This window comes from Anoplolepis gracilipes, chromosome 9 (genome assembly GCF_047496725.1).
Source record: "Anoplolepis gracilipes chromosome 9, ASM4749672v1, whole genome shotgun sequence".
Lineage (NCBI taxonomy): Eukaryota > Metazoa > Arthropoda > Insecta > Hymenoptera > Formicidae > Anoplolepis > Anoplolepis gracilipes.
In genome coordinates, this window is record NC_132978.1 from 2,440,294 (window position 1) to 2,460,639 (window position 20,346).

The 20,346-nt window shown below is 40.1% G+C and overlaps 1 protein-coding gene across 11 annotated transcripts in view; it reads right to left on the reverse strand.

The window, feature by feature from the left end:
* LOC140669659 (nephrin) overlaps nucleotides 1-20,346 on the reverse strand; it is a 380,112-nt gene that overhangs the window by 314,847 nt on the left and 44,919 nt on the right. For 7 of the 11 annotated variants that reach the window (XM_072899679.1, XM_072899678.1, XM_072899687.1 and 4 more), the window contains one exon: nucleotides 9,507-9,711. The exons of 3 other annotated variants lie outside the window; for them this stretch is intronic. Coding sequence is in view for 2 of the 8 variants with exons in the window: in XM_072899687.1 (XP_072755788.1) it covers nucleotides 9,507-9,537 (31 nt within the window). In the remaining 6 variants the exon portion in view is untranslated. Of the gene's footprint in view, nucleotides 1-9,506; nucleotides 9,712-9,953; nucleotides 10,333-20,346 lie in introns of those variants that run through there. One more of the 11 variants, XM_072899682.1, reaches the window with a different exon arrangement.

Sequence of the window (20,346 nt, forward strand, 5' to 3'; positions counted from 1 at the left end):
ATAATGAACGTTAATCGTAATATAGTTATTATATACAATTAAATCATATGTAATAATTGTTAAAATTAATAACGCCAGAAAAATTAATGTTAATTATAAAACATGCGTTAAAATCGTTCAACAAGAATCTGTTATTTATAGATAAACAGTGTTTTTAAAATGTATTATCTCACGAAATGTTTTAGGAATAGGATGTATAGGATAGGGATCTGCACAGGGAAGTGCAAGGACTCGGTTAATAATTGGCCGATACCTTAGAAATGCATAGAGTTCTGGAGCAGTTGCCGCGGTCAAGTGTCGTTGAATCAACTCAAGACTTCCTCTCGATATGGAGCCGAGTTATTATCGAAAATCCCCTCTTCACAAGATCCATGATTTGAATAAGATGGAACATTCCAGTCTATGAAATATACGCATCGCGCATCGCTGCACTTTGATATATACATATATATATATATATATATATATATATATATATATAAGAATGTTCTTTAATACGTTTTAATTACGACCGGCAAATTACGGAATAATTACCAATCGCAATCTAGCCAGAGGCAGATCACTACTAAACAATCGACAGTTTGATTGCAGATCCGCGCATAGTTTACTCGCGTAAATATAGAACGTATTAACAAGCTCCGACCTGAGGGATACTGATAATCGTGCCAATTATTGTTCATCGGTTATCGATGGAGATATTAAGCCATCAATTAGAACCGGCAACGAAATATTCATCTTACGTGTTCATATTTATGTCTTACATGTTCTCGTCGGTAATCGCTCAGAAAAATAAAACCAAAGCAAATTCGTACAATCAAATATGGCGGAATCGAATTTTTTTTATAGATAAGACAATCAAATTTTCGGAGAGGATCGTTTACGTACATATTACAGTCACGCCGTGAGTTTGGCATTATAGCGAGTAATAAAAGCATATCGCATGTCAGTCGACGATATCATTACGCAGGATCGCGCTTTATGGCGGTCATTTTCCTCCCTGTTTTGCTACCCATAATTCGATTCGAAGCTACCGTCGATACATGAATGCGATGCGAGCTTATGAATGATTTATGTATAGCAATGATTCATATCTGAAAGAATCATTACACTAAAGTCATATTACGAACGTCTGACATTTCATATACGCAAATTTACATCTGTTACAATACTGTGCTCAATCAGTCTAATATCCGCTCAACATTGTGATTTACGCGATATGAAAATGTCTATTGACACGATAACGAAATGATAATAGATCGAATAATAGAACAAGTTATGATTCTAGATCTACTCCCGTTCTTTTTTCTCGAAAGCACATATACTTTGTTCGTTTTAAATACGGAATGTTTAAAGTGTGCAGTTAAAACAACAAGAAACGTCACGCAACGATATATTTCTTTCTCGTTTGTACTATCCGGGTAAAGCAAGCCGCGTATTATCGATTCCACCATTTTCTCGTATTCACAAGTAGCTTATATGCGAGTAACATAAATGAATCTTGGCAGTAAAAGAAAAAAAAAAAGAAAAAAAAAGAGATGATAATAAGTGAGAGAACTAAATTATCCTCTTTCAACTCATGAGTATAACGAAGAGGCGATTATCCGCCCCGAGCGCGTATAAAAAAGGGGATCGGCGCTCGAAGGCTTAGGAGGGGATATTTCTCTTATTTTTTTTTTTTTTTTTTTTTTTTTTTTTTACGAAACGTCTCCCGTTCTTTACCGGACAAATCCGCATAAAATTCCATTTGCGCCGCGCGCGGCGTAACCAAAGCAGGCTACGATCCCCCGCCGTCATTCAAGCGGAATAGATTATCGCGTAACGCGTAGATAGATTGCGTCCGATGCGGATGGAGAGAGGCGAGCGATTGGCAAGGCAAAATTCCATCGAGGAGTCAGGCCGACCGGCGTGGCAAACTGAATTCCTATCGCGCTTAATCAGCACCACTGTCGGTTAACTACTTATGACAGTACATCGTCGCTCTTCGCCTCCTCCAATTACGCGACGTGCGCGCCGTTTCGGTTCATCCGCCGCGTTGTCGGCGTCGAGTCTTGACGGATTACTCGTGAATCAACGTGATTCATATCGCGCCTTCTCTCGAATTTGCGCGTGTCTATAAAAATAAAATATAATATCGCGCTATCTAACGATTTGATAAGGGCTCTCCAAGAGAAATGCGTCAAGAGCGATTAAAGTCACTTGTTTTTAGAGTGGCCCCCAACGCTCTGTTCTCGATTCGTTCGTTTCGTTGTGTTTTGTCTATCCTATTTCGAGATAAACGATTCAATTAATAGTTATACCAACTAATTTTACACCAACCACTCGTTTATCGAGACTGCGAGCTTTTAAACTCTATATAAGAAGATTCATGGAACGCCCACACACCAAATAGATATATCTCTATAACTATCGGAGAACAGATTCGTTATGGTGTTATAGGAACAGCGTAATTTCTACCCGCATAATTAATGTGTAGAATAATTTAATCGTTTGAAAAAGCAGCGTAAGAGAAAGGGCAACCAACTGGTTTTTATATCATTATACGATATCCCGCATAAAACTGACTGCGCAGAAATATAACGGAAGAATCGGAGCAGCGGTGGCGGCGGCAGCCATAAAATATTTCCGCTGCCGTAAAATCAATTCATCCAACAAGGAATTCCCTCGCGAACGTTTATTTAAAAATTCTTTGGCGATTTATCGCAAAGCATTCAGTTTCATCAACCGACGTTCAACATTACGCGCTGTGCCCGATTGGAATTCATCAATTATGTCACATGTCGGTTTTACGCGGTTCAATTTTGATGACAGCTCATATTCGGCATTAGGCGAACGTATGCCCCGTTTCATTTCATCGCCGAACAATGGAGAGAAAATGGTAGAGTGGGAAAACGAAATCAGGAGAGAAAGCCGGAGAATGAGACTGGAACTGGTCGCGTAATTAGACCCTTTAATTAAACTGCGAGAAAGGTGGGGACGGTACGAGCGACGGAACAACGAGAGTTGCGGAGAGGAGAGGGAAAGTCCGGGATGTGCAAGTGCCGCGGAAGGAGGTGGAGATGCCGGACAAAGGGAAGAAGGTCGGCAAATGTTGCAGATGGTGATGAGAAACCGAGCGAGGCAGCCGATCATCGTTTTTTTATTATGACCGCGTAATGGAAGCTGCGATAACTGACTTCATTTCGCGATTCACGCAAGCGATTCCCTCCTCCTCTCCTCTTCTACCGATTCCTCGGTGTATCTCTCGAGCCTGCATTTATCCCTCCGTTAGGTCGAATAAGCAGGCAGCAACTATTATGAACCACGACGTAAATCCAGACGTTTTATCATCTGACTCCTCTCTCATACTTCGCTTTGCTTCCTCTTTTCTTTTCTTTATTTTTTCCATTCGTTCATCGTCTTCCCGGTGATTGAGTCGCAAATCTTTCCTACGTTCGATCGAATAATGGAGAATAATCGTTCATTAGAATCGCGAAGGGAAAGTCGACGAGTTCGTTAACTCTGCAAATTGCTTAAATGCTCGTTCAATGGCAAGCACACCGGGGTCGATTATGTCGTAAGACCATGAACAATACCTAATACTACGCAGCACGAAAACCCAATATCTCGATATTGAGCTAACCAGTCGTTCCTTTTAATCTTCTCTTCAATATTTACCATTACTGTATATATACCGGTCATATCTGGAGATATCCTGTACATACATGGTTTATGGACGCTCTTACGCTTAAACCACAAATAATAAAGGGACGCGACGAGAGTTATCCCGTGAAATAACGTCGTTCCCTTCGCGCGTTACGACGTCGACGATAGATTTATCACCCGCCATTCATTGGCACCACTGTTTTGCTTTGTTTCACACGCTTTGTACGTGCATACGTGAAGCTACAAAAGGCTACCTTGGCAACATGTACGAAGCTTCGCGACCGGAGATACAAATTTCCGAGACTCATAGTCGTGTAATTTTTATGCGAACAATGTTCCTCGAGATCCGCGCCGGTCAACGCCGGACCGTTTTAATTTCCCGTCGCTTGTGAAATTATACGAGCGAGGAATATAATTTTGTCAAGAGAATTTTCCTCCCTCTTTCTCTTTCGAGATTCTTAACTTTTCGTAGCAGTTAGTACGTCCGAAGCATGACAAATGTAAGGGAAATTTAAAAGCGCGCAAATTCTATCTTTCGCGAGCAACGAACTCCCGTAGCATGAAGAAATATCTCAAGCGCCCGGCTTTCAAACTTGTACTTCCTGCTCCTCCTAATGACAGAGATTTCAAAGTCGATACTACGATCGAAGAAATTCCGCACGTTCACAATTCTCGGAAAAGTATGACCGAACGTTATAACCATAATTTTATAATCAACGCGACACGATTCTATTCTGTTGAGATATTTCTTCATCCTCGTAGCTATTTCTTTCTTGTTTAATTATAAAACGTTTAAAGCTATCGCAGTCAGTTATCTCAACTAAATTAACACAATTCCTATAATTAATATTACTCTCTTTAATCACGGATAGCAAAGATTATTATCCGACTGTTGGCAAGAAAGATTTATATATTGCGTATATTCAGTAACAGAAGAGGGATACAATAAGGGAGGAGAGCAAAATGTTATGGCTGACATAAAAATCGATCGCCAAACTGTCATCCGATTGATTGTGAAATTCTCGAATTAGAGAAAGACCGAAATCGCAACTTGTGTGCGTACGGGACGATTTTATAGTAGTTGCGTACCCGCGCAATCTTGTCGCGAGCTCCTCGGTGTTCCCGCACATAAGATTACAGCATTTCGTATTCATGCGGTAAGGTGCGACTCGGTATTCACGGACGCAAGTACGAACTCTAACTGAAGTTTACACAGGCTAAACTAGCACCAGACCGGAGACACACTCTGTGCAGCTTAATCGGGTCGGGGCAACGAATGGGACATAAACACTAACAGTGTCTGTAAAAACACGCATGCACGCTTTAATTTTAATATTCCACGTTGCGCTCGCCACAATCTCTAGCATAATTTACATACATAGAGATTATACGAATATTATATAATGCTCGAAAGGAATCTTGACTTTACCCTATGTAGCCGATGTAAAAACTTTCGTAATGTATATACTATGGAACAATTTAGAATTCGCCAATTTTTGTAATCGCCAATGTTACGACTATACAAAATGATGTTCATTACACATTTGTCAGACAAGCAGGCAAAGTACGATATTCCGTGTTCATTGATCGGAAAATCGCGAGGGGAGAGTAGCGGTATCGAAATATTAAATCCCTTTTACACGGTCTATAATTCGCGAGAAAATTTACGACAGGATTACCACGGTAATCCCAGGAGTGATATTATGCATGAAAAAGTTCTGTTTTATACTGACCAGGAATTTAAATTAGAAATTATCCTTCGAAAAACCATAGAATCGCGCATCGGACGTTATCACTCCGAAAGTCAAATTACAAAAATTCGAAATTTACTTTTTCTCACCTTTTAAGTTCTACTCGACATAAATTATGCGTAAGACTCGAGAGTAAATTTTGCCCGCGTCCAACGTAATTCTTTTCGTAAAAATACGCGAGTTAAATCATTGCAACAAACACTCAACAATCCGTTCAATTTCTTTACACGTTTCCTTTACCTGCGATCTTTACTTTCCTTAGCTTTACCTGCCTCGCGAGTCCGTTGATAAGATTACACTTTTTGCCAGCGTGTTCACGCAGCGTACGAAGCTTGCAAAAGCGCGTAATTCCTCTGCGATATTTTTTTTTAACGCTGACCAGTTCCGTTCCGTGTCCGTTTTGCTTCGTTTCTGGAACCGCACCGCTGCCGAGATTTGTTTTCCCGCTCGTTGATTTCAATATCGTTCAAGCACGCCAGGATTCCGCGGCCGGAGCGCGATAATTCACGATAGTACGCGAGATGCATATTTATAATATTCTCTCTTACGGATGCTACTACAAGTTTGAGTTTGCATAGCCCGACAGAGAGTACGCTCTGTAGCATACACCATTAATGAATATTCTCCTGCGAACACGGTGTAACGTAAGACGAGACTTCGGGGCTCGCAGTGACTTCGCGGTGCTCCCGACACACCGCCCTGCGGTGTCTTGTTTCAGAAGTTTGTAAAACGTGAATTCGTCTCTTGCCTGCATAATTAAAGCAGCTGTCAAAACTGACGACCTCAGAGTTAAATTAGATTACATAAAAAATACCTTAACGCGCTCTTTATTTCCTTATTAAATGACATAAAGTTGATATAATTCCTTATTTTGAAAGATATTACGCTCTCTTGCTTCAATATTTTTATATTTTTACATTTTATATTTATATTCCAAAATAAAATTCTCATCGAAAAGAGAGGTTTGATAAGACTTGACGTATCAAGCAACATTTGCCGAAAGTAAATCGGTTATATATCTGACACGAATTGAATTTGATTACAACCGACATTTATCTGACGTACGAAATTTAAAGTAATTTAAAGTACTTATTTAAGCGAGTAATAACAATTATAATATACATCATATAGTGCTCCTTGTTTTCTGGTCGTTGATTTCAATCCCAAGGCATATTCCTCCCTCGGTTTTGCACTCAAGCACCGAGTCGCAGTAACTCCGAAACTTCGGACAGCCCAATCACTCCTGTTAAGCTGCAGGCAGCGAATGTTGCGACCGATAAATCCCCTGATATAATGGACACGTACAATGGGGATAGTTTCCAATATTCACTAGATATTGCCACTTCTTATATACAAGATAGATAGCATTATATATTCATAGTAATGAATAATGTTGCTCATTTCGAATCTAGAGCACTTTGGCAAAAGAGAGATCAATTTTTGAGAGAGGAATAATTGTGATGCTTAATAATAGTTCTCTCTCATCATTATTTCGAAAAGGGTCATAAAGTCAACATACAACAAATACCTCGGTCCATTGCTCTAAGATGTTTCCATTTAACGTATTGATTGACTTACAGTCGACAACGTGACGAGTCGAAACCGTATCAATTGTACACTAAAAGCGAGAACGTGACCGCTACTAGAGATATTTCGTGCTTTATCGACGCGGCATTATCGTTTCGCGATATATACAAATTATTTAAAAAGTTTCCCCTCTGTTTAATTTGTAACCGACTAATCTCTTAAAAAAATGTCAAAAGTTTGTTTTCATGGGGGATCTATGAGTGCGATAAATTCAACAATGTCGCTTCATCCCTTTTATTGAGATACTATCCCTTTAAGACTCTTAAATGGCAATAGGGGATCAAGTGGCACATCATTTTAAACATTTTTTTTTATTCACTTTGCAACCGTCTTTATTTTAATTTGAGTGGATATTTTTTTATTTTTAACTGAAAGACAAATTGCACTTGAGAGTTTTAGGTATCAAAAAAACGTTTTTTACAAAAAATGTGAAATATCGAAATAATTGTCTTTGTTATTATTTAGCAAACAGCAAAGAATATTTTGTATATTTGCTACAATAAAAGAAACTGTGAAAAGAAAGTAAATAAATTCTATTCTAATTTGGTATATTTCATATTTTTTGCATTTTCAAACGTGATTTCTCGAGAAATATCCATTCAAATTAAAAAGAAAAAAAAAACAAACACGGTTGAAAGAGAATCACAAGATTTAATAAATGATAAAACAATATGACTTGACCCCTATTGCCGCTTAAGATTTTTAAAAGGGTAGTTACCCCGATGAAGAGGATGAAATGGCAACGTTAAATTTTCCGCATTCATACGTTCCCTTTGAAAACAAAGTTGACTTTTTTTGGCATTTTTTGCAAAAATTAGTCACAAAATAAACAGAGTGGAAACTTTTCAAATAAACACTCCATATGTATACATACATACATATATATATATATATATATATATATATATATATTTATATATACATATATACTACAAGAGAAGTATTATATATAAGCGGCCATCGAAGTTCTGGTACAGGGCGAGATTCTACAGGATCGGCGCCGGCTTGCCGCTGTGTTTCTCATCTACCGCCGTGTGTAGTCACTATCCAGGCGAAAGAGAGGGGGTTGGTTGGCGGTCTCGGGAACACCGGAGATTCCCAGCAGGTTCTCCCAACTAACCTATCGGTTTCTGGCCGGCTGCCCCGCTTAATGGGAATTGAGAACTTTCGACTCCGGACGCGCGATAATTCATCGCTCTCTCGCTCTCGTAGCTGGCGGCCAGCGTATGCCCTTACCGTTACGTGCCGACCTTCGACTCGTATATACGTACATACATACGATGTACGTACGCCAACGACGACGACGACGACGACGACGACGACGACGACGACAACGACGAGGATAAGTGGTGAACGAGGATGGCTCCTGTGGATCCGCTGCCGCCGCAGGCGGGTGCGAAGATACGAGCCAATTGCGGGAGTCGGAGTTGGCCTCTCTTGTACTCCTCGACATCCGCGGATGCAGTCGGCAAACGAGTTTACCGAAGCGTGTCTGTATCCGCCACCTTCTGTCTCGTTCGCTTACCCTCCTCGCATCCCTTCCCGACCTTTCTCGCTCTTAACTATTTCTCGTTCGTTACCGCGACAGAAGATGCGCCCCCCCCCCTCCTCTAAACTATTTCTCGTCTTCTCTCTCTTCTTCAGTATATTTCTATCGAGATGCGAACGATATCGCATTGTAACAGGACGTATAGAAAAGATTTCTTTGTTTATCTCTAAGACTACGATAATTATTTTTTCTTCCAATTTCTTGCGCTTTCGATATCATATATTTTTGGGCTAAACTAAACTCTTTTGTGTGTGATATAAAAAGAGACAAAATCTTTCGTTCCTTGATGTGTTGGTTTCTTAACTTACATTAAACATTATATTATAATTATAATTCGGATTTATGAATTACTTTAAATACCTTGTATTCTACGATCTACTGTGACTCGAGGGAGAGGTTTAGAAATTACTGAAACGACACTATTTTATATAATGTGCAATGCAAGTTTTATTAAGAGAACCTGGAAAACATACGTCTTAAATTATTGCAAGTTGGACGGGCCGTTAACTCGCGTTGATGTCGTTTCACCTGTTTTATAGGCCGAGTAACGAGGAGCAACTTGTCCGCGTTTACGAGCTTCTCTAGATTCTATTGCACTCCGGCATTTGTTGTAAAACGATGACCATAAGTTTAACGGTATAATTACTTTCCCGATATTCACACGGCATGAATATCTTACGACATTACGACCATATAATTCGTGAGAGCATTAACAGATTAATAAATCCCTTGTTATTCTAACGAGCGTGATTATACCACTTTGTCGCGATAAGCGATAAAGAATAAGCGAAAAAAAAAATCTAAAGCTAAAATATATAAATATACTAATAAAATTGAAAAATAATTTTATTAAAAAAAATAATATTTATCACGTTGTCATTTTTAAATTTTACATCCCGTAAAATGTGAAAATTCTTTTCTCCTATTTTATTTATATGTTATTGATTGTGTTTTTGTTGGCCTTCAGTGGTACTCACGAATTATTAGCTTCCAATTCCAAAGAATCATCCATCCTCGCTCTCTAAGCCTTTAGAGCGTTCATCCCTCATCTCCGTCTCTCCGTATCTTGGAAGCCCTCTCACGTTACAGCAGAGAACCGTGGATATTATTTCCTCATAAAGACGATCGAACAGCGTTCCTCGATAATGCAACGAGAAAGCCGATCCGTCTGTTCGTTGAATGCTGGAAACAAGACGGACATGAAGGTAATTTCTTCTACCTCGCGCGTACAGCCTTATTAAAAGGGACGCGCAACGAGATTATCGCGAGTTATCTAGTTGGTTAGTTCGTCTCAAAGTTACTCGCGGGACGAATAGCGAGAGCTACGAGAGAAGGAGATCGGAGGGAAAACGCGACAGGAGGATCGGTAGGTTTGGGGCGGATGACTTTACTCGTTAAGCAAGCCCCGAGGCTATTCGGCTCACCTAAAGATTCTATACCTGCATCCATTTCCCGCTTCTACCCCGGTTCAGCCCCTCCTTGTGTCGTCGTCGTCGTATTCCGTCAAGGACCTCGCGTCTCCGCGTTTCTCCGAGTCAAAACGTTCTCCGTTCCCTCCCTCTGTCGCGGTACCCACATGAGCTAACTCCTTCTCGACGATCGAGCTTGCATAATGGATGACGGAGGACAGACGGAAGCAGAGGAGAGAGAAATAGATGAGAGAAGAAAGGAGAGAGGGGGGGGGGAGGAAGATTAATTCGGTGAAACCTCTATCCGCGCGTTAGATCTCCCAACAGCTCCTCCCAACTCTCCTCCGGATAATGTATCGACGGGATAAACCTACCGATTTGAGCGAGTCAATTCATCGTCCGAGCTGCCAGACAAAGCGGAATAACCCCACATCGAGTGGCGACAAACGAGAAAATGGCTCTATTAACTCATAATATTTAATTAAAACGACTTTTATAAAAGCATCTTTTGATACATTATTTTTCCACGTAGGAAAAAAAAAAAAAAAGAGTAATTTTTTATAGCGTACAATTACGAAATAAGGTCTTCAGAAGCAATTAATTTTTTTATAAATTTTTTTACGTGAGAATAATATTTCTATAACATAATCGTTTTAATTTTATAAAAATCAATTTTAATAAAAAAAACTTGGCTTGAAAAGTGTGCTACATTTAAAATTTTAAATTCTCCTTTTACAAAAGAATATTTAATTAATCTTTCCATAGACCAGAAGTTAATAATAACATTTGTTTAGAAATACGAAAATTCATATTTCACAGGCACATCTTTATATATTGTTGACACGCGGTTCTTAAATTCAAGAGCATCACCGAGATTGATGCATTTTTAGAATATGAGAATGAGTACAACCTTGCAATATCGTTCTACGAGTACGAGAAACCTCTTTCTAATTTTCTGATGGCCCCGCAATCTAAACGAGCCGTAGAAAGCGGAACTCACTTTACTGTTTCCGCACTTTCAGCGCGCTGTGCACTCTCGCCGCATGTGCGAATACTTTGCGGCCACGAAGTACAGCGGCTGCATAAGTATATATACCCCGAGAGAAGTAGTACTCATTCACGGGACGCCGATAATCCGTACAGTTATCTTTCTCTCCGACCCGGAAATGACGTTATACGAAAGAGAGAAATTCGAGCCCTTACCTTCGCTCTCATTCGAATGCCGACTCGTATATCACGTTTCGTTAACGTTGCCGGTCGGATAATATTACCGTACATCGGTATGGCGAATGACAAAAAGGTTTTAATGAGCGCGATCATCATTGACGTCGCAAAGTCAAATTTAAATTGCACGCGCGACCGACGCGACGGATGAATCTATCGAACGGTAATAAAAAACGGGCGGTTAATAAAGATACCTCGTCCGGATAATTGATACTTCTGCGAACGTGGAACGAGGTCGACGACGACGACGAGAAGGATGGAAACGACGACGGCGGCGATACGTCAAAAACATTCGACCGATCTACCGCGCGCGGGGAATGAGGGGAGAAGCGAGAGACTAATGAAACGCCGGCGCATTGAAAAATGTCATTTACCCTGCGCATACATCGTCGATCTCCATCGTCGCGTAGTAAAATATCGGGTTGAGAGTCTGTTCAAAGGGGAGAGAGAGAAAGGAGAGACGGCGAGTCCAAACACACATCGACGCTGACCTGTCTCGCGTCGGGTTATCGTATTTTTAAATTCGCGCAGGATTCGTCGCGAAGAGAGAGACGAGAACCATCATCGTCACCACCACCAGCACCGACACCGGTGGATAGCGTAGGCACGCGATAATTGTGGATAATTCTCGGCGTCGCGTGCCACCCGCTTCCTCCCGTCCTCCCTAATTATATGTCTCCCAGCCCTTCCGGCGTTCTCGCGCACATTTCATATACACACATACGTAGATATATGTATATAGATATACGTATATATATATATGTGTATATATATATATATACATACATATAGGTCTCGACGCTTCCAACGAGAGAAACCGCACTAGTGGTGGAAACATGTAAGCCCTTCAGTCAGCACAAACGGGAGAGCGAACAAAGGGAGAATAGGATGTAGGATGTCCTTATCGACAGGACAACCAATATAATCATCCGCATTCCATACCATGTTACGTACATGTGATTCACATATCAATCAGGCATGTAAAACGTGTCCGGATAAGAAAGAATTAATTATCAATAAATATTAACTTATTAGAATGTTAGATTATATGCATATATGTACTTGTTGAATTACAATTTTTATATTAATAAGTAATTCGATTTATTTCATTGTACAGCTTTATCTCATTTTTGCGAATAAATTGATATTATATAAATATCGTATTTAAAGTTCATAATACGAAAAGAAAAGTTACTCGCGAAATTAATCAAATATTTTAATCATTTTATAAAATCCAACGAGAGAAACCGTTTCATTTTTCTAAAAAAAATAACAAAATAAAAAAATGAACATATGTATATACAAAAATAGATTTTTTAAATATTATCACATATTATCGGAAATATTACAAAAATTTTACGAAAATTATTCATATAATAATATTTCTGGAATAATACATATTTCTAAATATATTACATAAAGTCTTCGAAACATTTTGGTCTTTCAGTTTCGTGAATCATTATATATATAATTACTGTGCAAGACGGAAATGACTTTTATAATATGTTAAAAATAAGTATATAAAAATTTAAATTTTCAAAAAATATCAAATTAACTTTATAATCCGAAAATGTATATCCAAGAATTCAATATTAATTTTAATTAACGGCATACAAGATCTATGTATATAAAGATTGGTAAAATATTTGGCACATTTTATTTTTAATTTATTCCAACGATTATCACAAAAATAATACATCACGACGAGATATTTAAAGCAGCAGGCACTCGCAAATAATTCCTGTCACAAAGTCGTCCGCCAGACGAGAGAAACGAGACGGATAATGACTTAAACCATACGAGAAGCCAGTCACGATGGCGCGAATGTAAAATATTTCATTTAGAGAGGAGCGCAGCTCGCCGGCTGGCTAGCAGTTTAACGAAACCGTAAAGAAAAAAACTCTCGTAAAAGTCCGCGGAAAATCTATTCCGCCACTCGCTTAAATTCTACCCTGCGTCTAATAGACCCGGACGAAGAGAACAAACGGCGGATACAAAGGTCGGTGAAGACCCCAAAACGCTCTCCTTCAAACGCGATTCGCGCGCGCATAGCTCGAAAGTAATTCCAAAAGTTTCTCCGCCCCGAAGACGGGTAAACGGCACAAAGGATTTATTCGGAATGTCAAAGAGGAAGAGAGAGAGAAGACGGCGGAGAACTGTTTCTCTACTCGCGCGTACGTTGCGGATTTGTACATTTGTAAGATAACATCCGACATTCAATCTCTTTATCTCGAGATACCTTATGATTGAAAGCCATGTACTTTGTAACTGCGTCAGTCACATTTTGACATTTTATTAACGATATTCTTATAAAACCGTTTTATAAAACTTGCATCTTTGATATCATCACAGAGAAATAACAAAAATTTCAAATATCGATACAAATATATATATATATATATATATATATATATATATATATATATATATATTAATCAATACATTTCTTTATATCAATCTATGAATAGAAATAGTATCGTTTTCTATCATTTTGCAAATAAAAAGTTTTAAAAAATTTGTAAATACATGTCTATCTATCTCTTTTTAAATGAATTCTTTTCGCACTAACAATAAGCGTCATCCTGTTGTTACTCTCTCATCTTGTCTACATGTTTCGTTTAGTAATCTATCTCTTTCATCGTTCTACGTTGACTCGTCGCGCAGGTCAGGGGCCAGACATGCGAGTCCGACGCCAGTGCAATTGCATGTAATTATTCTAATTCGTGGTACGCAAGTCCAGGGCTCGCATTCGAATGCATTTACCGCATCACTTTTTGCTTTTTCTCGCCAATTCCATGGTATGGGTGCTGAATGGCAAATCATTGCCGCACGTGATACACGCATCGAATTAACTTGGCGCGCGCATCCATAAAAACGAAAAATTTTAAAGGCAAAACTGAAAAAAAGATCCATGTCGTTGGATTCTAACTCTCGAGATCGTTTCGCGTAAAATATTAGGCTTGCAAGCAACTTTGATAATTAAATATCTTTCTGATTACAATAAATTACTATTGTATTATGCCAATCGCGCATGTGAGCCTAATGTAAACCAAGCGTAAGGTTAACATTGACATCGCGACGATGCTGTTACATTGTTACATATGTCGGTTAAACGGTGCGCGGGGATAAACTGTTTATAAGCAGCGAGCAATATGTAATTACCCTCCGACGGGGACAGGCGGATAACGTCGAATCCGCGAACGTTTTCATTTCGGCAGCAAGCGGCATGTATGTATGTTAGCTCGACCGGCCGGTCTAATGGATTTGCTTTTACCTGAAATTGAATTATAACGCTGTAGCAGTTTGCGGCTTTGCCGCGTAACAAGATTTAATAAAGCACGCCCGCGCGCGTAATAATATGGTGCAGTAATAACATATGCAGTACATTACTGCGATATACATATCCCACGTGGATATACATATATCAGTGCATGGACGCGTGAAAGAGAGAGAGAGAGAGAGAGAGAGAGAGAGAGAGAGAGAGAGAGAGAGAGAGGAGAGGAGAGAAGAGGAGAGATATTACTGGCGCCGGGGTCCTCCAAAATTGCGACGCGTCGTCGACACTCTGTTATTCAGACATCGCGCACGCGCTTTCGCGACATCCGTCTCGTCGTTCGCGCAAAGGAAACGCGCGAACTTGCGATCTTATTTAGCGTACAATTTCATTTTGCACCGTCGCGTGTGGATCGACCGCGTGCGCTCGTTCTGTCTCCGTTAAGTCCGGGGACTATCGCCGGCAATCCTCTCGCAAAGACGTAACGTCGTAACGTCTTGGAAGGCGCCTCGCTGTCTTATTTCTACGGATTGCGCGATCTCAATGTAGAATACGAAAAACCAGCGAACGCTAGGAAAGAGAGAGAAGAACGGAACTTGAGCAAAGCACACGGAATGCTCCGAATTACCCTCGTCGACCGCATCGGGCGGTGCTCATAGTTACACACAGTGTCCGCGAAAGAGCACTATATTTATATTTAGAAAAAATTTAACAATTTTTTCTTTTAATTTTGTGACAATTTTGTAAAAATCCATAATTTGTAGCAAACTGATCATTTTTACGTTAAAATTTCTCTTAAGATCAATTTTTTTAAAATTAAAATTAACTGGAAAACTTTTTGAACAAAGAATCAAGTCTTTAATCTTTATATTTAACAATAATAAATATTCTGCCATTATAAAACTATCATTAATTTTTCTTTAGTATTCGCTAATATATCCTCGACGACACCCTGTATACAAGCGCCGGACAACCAGGAGGAAGAGACAGATGGATTCGGACCGACGAGCAACATGTCGTGAGAAAAAGACAAGGAGGAAAGGGCGGAGAGAAGGGTGAATAGATGTAGAATGGCAGTTTAGCGGAGATGGGTTGCTAGGAGGAAGAAAGCAAGGAAAGGAAGATCAGGAAGGAACACGTAATTCCGGGGGGCTTAGCGCGTCCCAATTTTCGGGCCAGTAAATTCCAATAACGTCCAATGCCCTTAAACTCTTCGTACATCACATCGTCTCTTGAACCAGCGATCGATTTATAACCGAGAAATTCGAGTTATCGATACCTATCGGCACCCCCGTACGCTCCCCCGCAAGCTCTTCGTAGGAATAAAGACGCGCGCCAGCCAAAGTCTCAGACAATGATTTATGAGTCATTGAGGAAGCCATTCTGACCGTATATACGATTTTCATCGCGAGTCTATCCGCGGCTTTAATGACGCGAATGGATGAAAAAACGGAGGAGAGAAAAAAAGAGACGCGTGTCGAACCACAGTCAGTCAGTTAGTTATCGAATTTTATTTCTTCTATTCTTTTTCGTTACGAAAAACAAGCAACCGGAATTCAAGTTTTCAAGTATCGTCCTTGGGAAGCAGAGACGCGGAGAATCAACGAAACCTCAGTTAACTTTAACTGCTATTTATGGGCACGACTGTACGTCTGTCGGTTGGCATGTGCGAATTTCTCATTCTTTTTTACGATCTAGCTCTTACATCTTTCCCACTCTCTACCGTACACAACTAGAGAGTTTTATAAATTATAAGAGTTCTCCCCGTCTCTCTACCAAGAGCCTTTGTCGCGAGCTTCGGAACCAGCGGCTTTCAATCAATGACCGAGTAAGATCGAATTTCCGGCGTTTTCTTGCCTCTTGTCCTGTACGACGATCCTGAAGAAATCGATTTAGCGGCGGGAATCGTCGAGGACGGCTGTGATAGGACCCGACGTGCGCAACCCAACCGATAGTATGTGCAGAATACCGTAATGCCACCGGACACCGCCGCGAACAACGCTAGAGCCAATAACTTACGCCACGCGCTTTGAACGGTCGTCCGGGCTTGTGGCTTCGTGACTAAATAGTAATATCGGGAATGCTGCGGCAGCATCGCGCACACATACAAGCAAATACGTACATCTATACCTACATGCAACGTTCCTCCCTTTTGCCGCGATGCAAGAACCGCGGATTGCGACCCGCACGAAAGTGACACCAATTCGTCGATAAGGATCAAATTCGTTTGGCGCGATTGATTCTCTATCGCAGCAACCACCAGGAATTAATTTCACCCAACGTCCTTTCAATTGAGCGTTAAAAGCTCGAGCTCCAAGATACGATGGTACGATGATATTAATTGAAATTATACGTTACATGTCACATCGTCGTATCGCTATTATAACCGAACGCAGCATAAACTTGATGATATATTCCAAGTAAATTCCTGCGTTACAAATGGCACAACACGCGGTACCATACCCACTATTAATTTCCTGTACAGCAGTGTCTAGCTAGCCAGTGGTATAATGTAGAAGTCTATGGTATCAATGTGCATCCCTCTCCACCTTTCAATGTATAAACCTATGTATATACGGTATATGTGTGTGTACGCGTGTATAGGCGACGAGCGACGCGATGTAATACAACGCAAATCATATCAACCGCGCGAAGACAATAGAAGACCAATTAATTGGATATAGGTCGCTAGACGATTACATCTCTCCAACCATTTCGCTGGTACGTTCGTATATAACGAGATATTCAATTCGCCCCGAAGCCACCACGAGAGAGAAAGAGAGACAGAGAGGGAGAGAGAGAGAGAGAGAGAGAGAGAGAGAGAGAGAGAGAGGAAAGAGAGAGAAAGAGAGAGAGAGAGAGAGAGAGAAAGGAGGTAAAAGGACAGGTCGGAGATATCGGAGAAGTGGAATTCGGATTGGGACCGGACAAAGTGACAGTCGCAAATAACGACGACGTTTGCCCTTTGACGAGCCACTCGAGACGAATTATGTTGCCATGACCTCCCACGGATCTTCACACTACAAAGAATCGACCAATTAAGGAACTCGTGCGATTACCCGGCACGACAACGATTGCGTCAACCCTTATAACTACGATCGAACTTGCCACATTTGCGTCCTGATTACTTTCAATACACAGATCTACCACAGAGTTTAATTTCGCAGCGAAAAACGTGTTTCACACGAGAAAAATATGCAAGGGCCTATCGTAGGTAAAATTACACGAAATTGAATCCAATGTCTTAGAAATTCCATAAAAAATATTCACATAATAATAGAAAAAAATTAAGAGAAAGAAAGAGAGAGAAAAAGAGCGGATAAAAACAAATGTTTTTAATTTGTATATATTAGAAAAATATAATTAATATATTTGTAAAATATTACGAGAATAAAACTTAAAAAATTATCTTCTCTCTAAATTATAAAATAAAATTGCCAAACATATTTTTTTATTTATTAATTAGTATCTACATGTGTGTGTGTATGTGTGTGTTTCAGAGAGAAAAATATATAACGCGTAAACCTTCCGTACGCATATAGATATATCGGTAACGCAAAAACATTTCGCGAATCGATACAATCATACAATTTAATTTGCAACAAAAGCTCACGGTTTCCACAAACTGTTATCGGACATCAACTCTATCCGGAAGATGTATCGTTGCACCGGAAAACATTTGATATACCTATACCTTTAGTTCGCGGCTCATTATTCTCTCGCTCTGCCAACTTTATTTGCGATTACTCCTATAGATGAGACTGCGGACAGCGGACATCAGCGTTATCTTTGTTTTGCGCGGCACAAAGCGACGTTGCGGAGCGTGTGTGCACGCGGCAACCCACACGAATAATGAAATTTCGTTACCGCAAGACAATACTGTCATGCATGCCTGGCCAGATTCTGTTGTGCCCACGGCCCGCCCCGTTGAAAGCTACACGCCGAACAACTGTTATCGCGGCAAATTGCACGTTCCTTGTGTACCATTACGAAATTCTGCGGTAACATTGTTGTCTCTTGCACGTAACCATTATGGTTTGCGAGTTATAGGTGTCTTTTTTTTTTTTTTTTTTTTTTTTTTTAACAAATATTCGACGCGTTACCGCGGGCGATCCGAAACTGGCGTGATTACGATCCGTTCGATTATTGATGCGAACGAAATCGAAAGCAGCCGCGACGCGGGTCATCGTGAATACGATTTGCATACATTATCGGAACCGAACAAATATGAATTTACTCCGCACGTTACGCATATATCGACGAATTATGTATATGCACGAAACAACAATAGAGCACAGTATTATAATAGATCTGAGTCCGTCTTATTTCATCTAGCTTTATCTCTCGAACGTCGCTCATTTCGAGAGCCTACCTTTTGCACTGCAGAATCAACAGCAGCAAGATAGTCCGAGGTCTCGATGATCAATCCGCCATTCGATAGTTCTTGCACGCGTAATAACTTTGCTTTATTTATCGGGTCTAAATCAAGTCAACGTTCTCTCCATCTTTATCTTTTTTTTTTTTTTTTTTTTTTTTTTTTTTTTTTGCGATCGGTCACAGGCGCGAAAAGGAAGAAAACAGAGAGAAAAGAGAGATGGGTCGATGAAAGAGAAAGAAAGGGTAAAAGAGGCAAAATGAAGGAAAGCGAGGTGCAGCCGCGAGAATCGGTTCGCATAGATCGTCGGCGTAGACAGCCGCGCCATTAGATACGCCCATCTCAATCACTGGCGTACGGAGGGTCATAAATTCTCGCGGTGGAGGAGATGGTGGTGATGGTGGTGGTAATGGTGGTGGCTGCGAGGAGGTTACGCCACGAATGCAGGAGGGAGCGCATGTTGCAAATGCAACGCGGGAGGAGTTTATGGTCGGGGGTCCATTCTCGCGCCTCCCGCACTTTCACCTTAGGCGAGATTAGCGATTACTCCTATAGATGATACTGTTTGCGTTGGCATGCGTGTACTTTACGGTACGATGACGATTAGGTCGCTTCCGCGACCGACACGAGTCCCGGATTCCCATCTCGCTCCCGTGAGATGAGAAATATATATTCGCCCGCGAACACGAGCCCGACGAATAATTTCGTTAAGTACGCGGGAAATGCTAATTATACGTTTAAAGTCCAGTAGGACTTCCGTTCGCTCGCAACTGCCTCGCTAATTGCCGGTAAGATATTTTTTATAGACGCGGTAAGTGCGCGTAAATGATAAAGTAAATTGCCCTTCTCTCGCACGTAAAAGACTTGGAATCTAATGACTTTCGGGTCGAGTGTCCCGACTTTATAAACGTCAATTACACATCCTCATACGAGCACTTAGCTTCGTTTTGCTCAACAGAAAAAGAAAACGATTATTTTATTCTCGATAAAAAGAGAATACGAGCGCAACGAGGTCCCCTCTAATGTCTTTTGCTCGCCAATTATACTACTTGTACGGCGACGGCTTACTTTCAGCGAAAAATTTACGTAATCAAACTTACTTATTTACTCGAAAACAACGCAATATCTTTTGAAATATACGAAGTAATGTGATAAGAATTTTCATTGAATTTTATTTTTATCTACCTAAAAAAAAAACTCTATACGATCTTACTTTTCAAAATTAAATCAGCAAAAATTACAATCAAATTATGAGTGACAAGATTTTATCAAAGATCAGTAAATATTTCACTAATCTATTTCAGTGAAAATACATTTTTTTCCACCGTCTTACATTTCACTTAATTATGACAATTGATTTGAAAAATCAATCACTATTATTACTTTTTCTCAATGAAATGTTTATCAATGATAATACATTGATTTCATTTGAGAGAATATTATTTCACTGTATGTGTACATATATAGAATATAATAAAATAATACAGCACTCTCTTAAATGAAATCAGTGTATTATCATTGATAACCAATGCTTT